Source organism: Colobus angolensis, unplaced genomic scaffold (genome assembly GCF_000951035.1).
Source record: "Colobus angolensis palliatus isolate OR3802 unplaced genomic scaffold, Cang.pa_1.0 Scaffold76, whole genome shotgun sequence".
NCBI lineage: Eukaryota > Metazoa > Chordata > Mammalia > Primates > Cercopithecidae > Colobus > Colobus angolensis.
Genome location: NW_012121376.1, coordinates 594,569 through 603,125, shown reverse-complemented (window position 1 = coordinate 603,125; position 8,557 = coordinate 594,569). Strand labels below are relative to the sequence as shown.

General features: G+C 54.9%; 1 protein-coding gene across 1 annotated transcript in view; it reads left to right on the top strand.

Annotated features, from left to right (window-relative positions):
- Window positions 1–8,557, top strand: part of SPG7 (spastic paraplegia 7 (pure and complicated autosomal recessive)) — an 89,767-nt gene that overhangs the window by 59,527 nt on the left and 21,683 nt on the right. Inside the window, exons 10-14 of the mRNA XM_011927986.1 lie at window positions 872–996; window positions 2,764–2,866; window positions 4,058–4,176; window positions 5,251–5,275; window positions 5,791–5,801. Coding sequence (XP_011783376.1) covers window positions 872–996; window positions 2,764–2,866; window positions 4,058–4,176; window positions 5,251–5,275; window positions 5,791–5,801 — 383 coding nt within the window. The remainder of the gene's footprint in view (window positions 1–871; window positions 997–2,763; window positions 2,867–4,057; window positions 4,177–5,250; window positions 5,276–5,790; window positions 5,802–8,557) is intronic.

Sequence of the window (8,557 nt, the reverse complement as noted above, 5' to 3'; positions counted from 1 at the left end):
TGGCCAGGCTGGTCTCGGACTCCTGACCTCATGATCCACCCGCCTCAGCCTCCCAAAGTGCTGGAATTACAGGTATGAGCCACCGCGCCCGGCCAAGTGGATTCTTTGAAAGCAGACCCAAAGTTTTCAATCTTACATGCTCTGAGTACATTTGTTTAAATTCAGAGAAATATCACATCATAACACCTGAACGTTCTTAGAAGCGTCCAGTCAGGTGTTCCCAGCAGCTTCATAGGTCATTTCGCAGTTGATTTATTCACATCAGGGGCCAGTCAAGGTTCACAGACACCAGGAATGCGTGATCGTTTCTGGGCTCACTTTTAAATTCTCCGATGACAAACCTCAAGCCTGAAACCCGGGGCTTAAGGCCAGGCGTTGAAGATAAAATGTTTTAAAGTCACAGCTTAAAGCCGAGTGTTAGCTAAAATGTAACAAAGTCACACTAATAATGATGGGGCTGGGGGGGCGGCTGTGAGGACGGGCTCCCAGGTGACACCGTGAGACAGAGACACTCCAGGATGCCGTGGGAGCTCCAGGAGGCCCGGACAGTTCTGCCTCAGTAGCTAGCCCCTGTTACCGCTTGTCAAAATGGGGAAATTGCTGTTCCTCCTGGTGATGTTGGCTGGGCTAGCCCCGAGATGGTGTTGCTGTTACCACTTGTCAAAATGGGGAAATTGCTGTTCCTCCTGGTGATGTTGGCTGGGAGCGATGGGGGAAGGATCACAGCTCGTAGTACAGAAGGACCGGCTGTTCCTTTCTCTCTGGGCCTGGGGCGGGGAGGGTCCCTCTCCCTCCTGTATTCTGAAGGGGAACCTGCAGGGGAAATTTGTGTCAGGACCCTCAGCCTCAGGGCCACTTTCTGTCCCCTCAGGAATGGGCACCACAGACCATGTCATTGTCCTGGCGTCCACGAACCGAGCTGACATTTTGGACGGTGCTCTGATGAGGCCAGGCCGACTGGACCGGCATGTCTTCATTGATCTTCCCACCCTGCAGGTCAGAGCCAGGATCCCAGCCTCTCCCACTCCACCTGGGCCGCCCTCACTCGTTCTGGGTGGTCTGGCCTCTCCTCTAAGACACTTCTTGGTGTGAAGCCTGTCGCTGTCCCGCAGGTGCTGGCACTGTCCAGCGTGGCCCCCACATCGGCCACACGCCCCCAGCAGACCTGCCCACCTGCTGCACTCACGGCTCGGGGCTTTGCAGTTCTTTTCACCCACTATTGGTTTTCCTTTTATCCTGGGTGTCAGTCTGGTTCTTATAGCAAATCCTTTGAAACAAAATCCGGGAGGAAAAATCGTGGGAAACTTTATTCTTGTGCGGCATCATTTCCTTCCATCCAGAGCGTGGGTTCTGGAGACGTGGACTGTGCAGCTGCCCTGAAATTGGGGTGGGAGTAGGAGTTCTGAGGCCTCTTGCCTGATCCCTCCTCTGTCACAGGGCTCTGGTTGGACGTTACACTTCCCGGCCAAAGGGCCTTGGTTGCTGCCCTGAGGGAGCAGGAGTTCAGCTCATGGAGGGGAGGGTTTGGAGAGAGGGCCTCGGGGTTTGCTGGTAGGTTCATGGTGTGTCACTGCAGCCTGGGGAGCAGGGCTGGGCTCACACAGGCAGCTGCCCTGATGCCTCAGCCGGTGCTCGGCCTCTGTTGAGATGGAGAGTGAAGGGCAGAGCGGAAGCCCTTCCTGCTGGACACTGCTCCTCCAGGGAACACAGCTTCTCCAGGGGACACAGCTTCTCCAGGGGACACTGCTCCTCCAGGGAACAGTGGCTTCTCCAGGGAACACTGCTCCTCCAGGGGACAGTGGCTTCTCCAGGGAACAGTGGCTTCTCCAGGGGACAGTGCCCCTCCAGGGGACAGTGGCTTCTCCAGGGGAGGGCGGCTCTCTTTTTTCTTTTTGGTTTTTTCTTTTGATTTTTAGAGGAAGGGTGTTGTGCTGTGCCCCGGGCTGGAGTGCAGTGCTGCGATCACCACTCACTGCAGCCTCGACCTTCAGAGCTCAAGCTGAGGAGCTGGGACTGCGACGGGCGGGCACCACCGTGGCGGCTAATTTTTCACGGGATCTCACTGTGTTGCCATGGCTGGTGTCCAACCCCTGGCCTCAAGTGATCCCCACCCATCTTGGCTTCCAAGAGCGTTCTTTTTCTCTTTTTTTTTTTTTTTTTTTTTTTGAGACAGAGTCTCACTCTATCCCGCAGGCTGGAGTGCAGCGGCGTAGTCTCAGCTCACTGCCACCTCTGTCTCCTAGCTTTAAGTGATTCTCCAGCCTCAGCCTCCCGCGTAGCTGGGATTACAGGCGTGCACCACCACACCTGGCTCATTTTGTATTTTAGTAGGGACGGGATTTCACCATGTTAGCCAGGCTGCCTGCTTCGGCCTCCTAATGTGCTAGGATTACAGGTGTGAGCCACCGGAGCCGGCCATCCAACAGCGTTCTGTTCATGTTTAAAATGCTGCTCATGGCCAGGCGTGGTGGCTCACGCCTGTAATCCCAGCACATTGGGAGGCCGAGGCAGGCAGATCACTTGAAGCCAGGAGTTCGAGACCAGCCTGGCCAAGTTTGCAAAACCCCGTCTCTACTAAAAATACAAAACTCAGTCAGGCGTGATGGCACACACCTGTAATCCCAGCTACTTGGGAAGCTGAGGCTTGTCCTCAGGGCAGGCGCGTCGGGGACCCCTCTCTCTCCCCACAGACAAACATGCAGCGCCTGCGGCAATAACTGGGCGTGAGCCCAACGGTCTGTCCTCCTCCCCTGGTTCTGGCAGGAGAGGCGGGAGATTTTTGAGCAGCACCTGAAGAGCCTGAAGCTGACCCAGTCCAGCACCTTTTACTCCCAACGTCTGGCAGAGCTGACACCAGGATTCAGTGGTATGTTCTCAACCCGCAGCCTGGGCAGCATCACGTCCTGAGGGCCGGTGGTCTCACCTGTGCACACAACATCGAGGCCTCCTGTGTAGAGTGGGCGCTGCCTTGTCTGGGGGCCCCTGCTCAGTACAGGCCTGGGTGGGAGCTGATGTGCATGTAGGATGGCAGGAGGTCAAGACGGCACCCGCACTCCTTCCTCTGCCCCAGGGGTGGAAAAGCAGACTGTGCTCGACTCCAGAGATAGTGGCGGTACATTTGCTTCCACACAGTGACCAGGCATCCCGGCGTTTCCCGTCAGACCCGGGGTCAGACGACGCAGTGCCGGCAAAGCCGCCTCCCGCTGACCCTCACAGTCTCTGTCAAGTTGTAGAAATAGAAATCATACATCAAGACGCTTTTTTCTGCGTGGCTCACATTTTAAAACTTAATGTAAACAAAACTCCCTTTTATCGAGATGAACTTCCCCTTTGATTGTTTGTTAAGATCTTTCACTAGAATTTTGTGGATACTGAGAGCCTTTCATTTCTTTGCCATCAATGCCCACGAGCTGTTAGGTGGAATGTCACAAGATGGGGTGTGGAACTGCCCTTGGGAGGAGAGAGACAGGTGTCAGGGTGGACGGAGCTTGGCGGTTCTGTGTCTCGTCTGTGAAATGGCCTCAGTGGAACATGGTCGCAGTGCCTGCCACTCCCCACCTCTGCTGCTGGTGCCGGCTCCCCTTGCCTCTCCCACACGCTCTCACCAGCACTCTTGCTTCTTGGTCTCTTTTTCCCTCTTTGTTCTTCCTTTTAATTAATTATTTATTTATTTATTTTGGGACAGAGTCCTGCTCTGACACCCAGACTGGAGTGCAGTGGCGTGATCTTGGCTCACTGCAGCCTCTGCCTCCTGGATTCAACCAATTCTCCTGCCTCAACCTCCAGAGTAGCTGGGATTATAGGCATGCACTACCACGCCCGGCTAATTTTTATATTTTTAGTAGAGATGGGGTTTCACCATGTTAGCCAGGCTGATCTCCAACTCCTGACCTCAGGTGATCCGCCTGCCTCAGCCTCCCAAAGTGCTGGTATTACAGGCGTGAACCACCGTGCCCGGCCATCTTTGTTCTTCCTTGAGGGCCCCTTCCTCCTCTTAAACCCTGATAGAGAGCAGAACCCCACCCCACCGTGCCCTGGCTGTCGTTTGTGTTGGCAGGAGCTGACATCGCCAACATCTGCAACGAGGCTGCTCTGCACGCGGCGCGGGAGGGACACACTTCCGTGCACACGCTCAACTTCGAGTACGCCGTGGAGCGCGTCCTCGCAGGTACAGGGGCGCCCTGGTGAAGGCCGTTCTTAGCAGGGCTTGAACCCCAGAAATACCCAGGCAGGTATTTAGAGATGAGGTGGATGGAGCCAGATCCAGGCCTGGGTGTCCTGTGATTTAGTGGCCGGGAACCATCACACGGGAAGGAACACACGTTGCATTTCAGTTCTGTGTAACTCATGTCTTTATGATGCCATGTACTGTTCCTTAAAGTATCACAGACTTACCTAAGAGTAGACACTCGTCCTACAGAAATATAAAAATGCCTTGCCAAAGAAAATGAAAAAAAAAAAAAAATTCCCCCCCAAAAATAAAAATAACGAAATAAAAACTAAAAATGCCTTACCGGCCTGGGTGTGGTGGGCTCAGCCTAGCCCCGGCTCCATGGGGGCTGAGCTCCAACTGCTGACTGTGGGCCGGAGGGCTGCTGCCGCCCGTGGCCATGGAGGGACAGCTGTGCCTTCAGTGCAGTAGGGACTCTGCGGACAGGCGTGGATCTGCTGCGCGACCTCTGGCAAAACTCGTGGCTCCGACTCTCCGTAGGAACAGGAGATGAGTTTTGGTGCTGGGTGGGCTGGTCGCCTCTGACTGCCATTCTGCGGCTGCTCAGTGTTGGGTCTGTGACGTCTGTGAGGAGAGCAGGACTAAACTGGGAATCGGAGCTGCTGGAGGTTTCCGTAGCTATGATGGCAACAACCAGATGTGATCAGTCATCTCATGAATGGAGCTCAGACCCACAGTGTCAATCTGAGACACAGTAAACGTTTGAAAAGGGAAGTGGTGGCCGGGCGCGGTGGCTCACACCTGTAATCCCAGCACTTTGGGAGGCCAAGACGGGTGGATCACGAGGTCAGGAGATCGAGACCATCCTGGCTAACACGGTGAAACCCCGTCTCTACTATAAACTACAAAAAACTAGCGGGAGAGGTGGCGGGTGCCTGTATTCCCAGCTACTCGGGAGGCTGAGGCAGGAGAATGGTGTGAACCCGGGAGGCGGAGCTTGCAATGAGCTGAGATCTGGCCACTGCACCCCAGCCTGGGTGACAGAGCGAGACTCTGTCTCAATAAAAAAAAAAGAAAAGAAAAGGGAAGTGGTTCTTGCCCCAGGTGTTTGAGGAGCACGAGCCTCCCTTGCGAGCTGCCCCTGCGAGAACCGAGTTCCCTCACCCTCAATCTGAGTGAATTCCGAGCAAACATGCCTCTGGCAGGTCCCCAGGGCTTCACTTGGAAAGGCGGTGGATCCCTGCAGAGGAGTGGGGCCAGCCACTGTGTCAGACACTGCAAAACGCGCCTGGCTTCTCCCCGACCGCCCCGCGGGTCTAGAGGACTGGCGCTGCCTGTGTCTTACCAAAACGTATTTTTGGTAACCATTTACTTTTATGTGGAAATTGATAAGCTTTTGATAATAGTAGCAAAGCAGGAAGGACTGAGTGGGAACTACAGGCCACTTGAAAGAAAATACAGCCAGAGCAAGGTGTGGTGGCTCATGCCTGTAAGCCCAGCTCTCTGGGAGACCAAGGCAGGAGGATGGCTTAAGCCCGGAGGTTGAGGCTACAGTAGAGCTGTGATCACACCACTGCAGTTCAGCCTGGATCACGGAGCGAGACCCCTGACTCCAGGAGAAGAAAGAAAAGTACTAACAGGACGCCATTTCCCGTGTGTGGTGCAGAGTGGGTCCTCTGTGTTCATCTTTAGTGTGGACAGCCTGAGTCTTGAGAGCCCCCAGCTAAACTGGGGTCCAGTGCCTGGCGGCCGGCAGTCCTGTACTCAGGGGAGATGAAGGTTATCCTGCACCCTCCAAGAGATGCATCTTTGACCCAGTGGACAGCTTAATGTCCATCCGAAGTCCAGGAGTCCCTCCAGGAAACCTGCTTATGTTGGCAGACGTCCCATGGCTCCTGTCTGATTCACGTCCAGGTTATGCCTGCCTGACCATCACTCTGGTGCTGGGGCCTGCCCAGTGTCCCCCACATGCCTGAGAAAACCCAGCCTGGGCAGCCCCTGGTTCTTCCTTGTGGAAGGTGCAAATTCAGGCCCCACCACGATAGGAAACACATTCAAAGACTTACTACTCACAGATCCTGGGCAGGGAGGGCGCCAGGAGTGGGGAGGGCCATCCTCCACCCCCACATCCCATGAGGCAGAAGTGAAGGGTCAGGCAGAGGGAAGAGAGAGCATGTGGTAACGAGCCGTACGCACAGGGAGTGGGGAGTGGTCAGTGCAGTTCACGGTCAAATGCCAGAATGGTCTGATTAAAGGAAGTGCAGGGAGCACGGGGAGCCCAGGCTCCTGGGTGGGAGAGATACCCCTAAGTGCCCATCTCTGGCCACTGGCATGGGCGGTTGAGCGTGGTGTCCTCCTGGTGCCCAGGCTGCAGGCTTGGCCGTGCCATCCCTGTTGAACTGAGCTTGTCACTCCTTCTGGTGTCGACAGCCTGCCCGCACTCGTCCATACTAGAAACACACTCGTTTGTTTTCAGGTAAGCCTGTCTTGTACGCCTTGTGGTCTCGTGCCTTATACGTAGTCCTGTAGCCGGCTCTGGTTGGAGTAATTCATCGGCCACAGCCAGTGTGTCTTAGGATTTAAAGCCTTACAGTAAAGTGGTGGTGGAAGGTTCCAGTAGCACGATGTACTTGAGTGCTCAGGACCACGAGCTGATTCAAGTTGTACAAAATGGAGACTTACAGATGTGTAGAAAATGTGAGACAGGAAATGAAGCCTCACCAGTAAGCTGAACAAGGGAAATTTAATGCAAACATTTGTCCCTGGCTGGGCGCTGTAGCTCATGCCTGTAATACCAGCACTTTGGGGGCTGAGGCAGGAGGATTGCTTGAGGCCAGGAGTTTGAGACCAGCCTGGGCAACACAGCAAGACCCCATCTCTTTTATTAAAAAAAAAAAAGGAAAGGAAGAAAAGAGTATTAGCCAGGCATGGTGGTAGAGCACACCTCTGGTCCCAGCTACTCAGGCGGTTGGGGTGGGAGGATTGCTAGAACCCGGGAGGTTGAAGCAACAGTGAGCCATGATTTCACCACTGCCTTCCAACCTGGGCGACAAAGTGAGACCCTGTCTCTTACCAAAAAAAGCCTTGTCCCTGAGGCAAAAGGCCTCTGAAGGGATGAATGGAAGCCATGAGGATCCAGAAAGTGATGGGGATGGGAGCTGCCCCGCCAGGTCTGAGGGGAGAGGGAGACTAAGCAGGAGGCCCACACCTCAGAGGAGACCTCTGCCCATCCTGCCAGAAAGTCAAAAGCTGCTGTTCTGTGACCCCTGCCCTGACCCTGTGGACCTCGCCCAACCCTGGGGCAGGAGGAGAGACTCCTCAGAGGGTTGCACTTGTTCCTAAAAGCAGCAGGAGCTATTTTGGTATTTGCAACATTTATAAAAGAAGAAATCACGACCTCCTTCAACAGCTCTTTGACCTGAAGAGGTTTTGAGCTGGGTGTTGGGAGCCATGGCTACAGAGCTGCCGATGTGCAGAGAGAGCCTTGCTTTGGCTACACGGGGCAGGAGCAGGGCCCAGCCAGGGAGAGGCCGGGGCCTCAGCTCACACCCCGTGGCATTCTTTTTTGTTGGTTTTTTTTTTTTTTTTTTTGAGACAGAGTCTCACTCTATCCCGCAGGCTGGAGTGCAGCGGCGTAGTCTCAGCTCACTGCCACCTCTGTCTCCTAGCTTTAAGTGATTCTCCAGCCTCAGCCTCCCGCGTAGCTGGGATTACAGGCGTGCACCACCACACCTGGCTCATTTTGTATTTTAGTAGGGACGGGATTTCACCATGTTAGCCAGGCTGCCTGCTTCGGCCTCCTAATGTGCTAGGATTACAGGTGTGAGCCACCGGAGCCGGCCATCCAACAGCGTTCTGTTCATGTTTAAAATGCTGCTCATGGCCAGGCGTGGTGGCTCACGCCTGTAATCCCAGCACATTGGGAGGCCGAGGCAGGCAGATCACTTGAAGCCAGGAGTTCGAGACCAGCCTGGCCAAGTTTGCAAAACCCCGTCTCTACTAAAAATACAAAACTCAGTCAGGCGTGATGGCACACACCTGTAATCCCAGCTACTTGGGAAGCTGAGGCTTGTCCTCAGGGCAGGCGCGTCGGGGACCCCTCTCTCTCCCCACAGACAAACATGCAGCGCCTGCGGCAATAACTGGGCGTGAGCCCAACGGTCTGTCCTCCTCCCCTGGTTCTGGCAGGAGAGGCGGGAGATTTTTGAGCAGCACCTGAAGAGCCTGAAGCTGACCCAGTCCAGCACCTTTTACTCCCAACGTCTGGCAGAGCTGACACCAGGATTCAGTGGTATGTTCTCAACCCGCAGCCTGGGCAGCATCACGTCCTGAGGGCCGGTGGTCTCACCTGTGCACACAACATCGAGGCCTCCTGTGTAGAGTGGG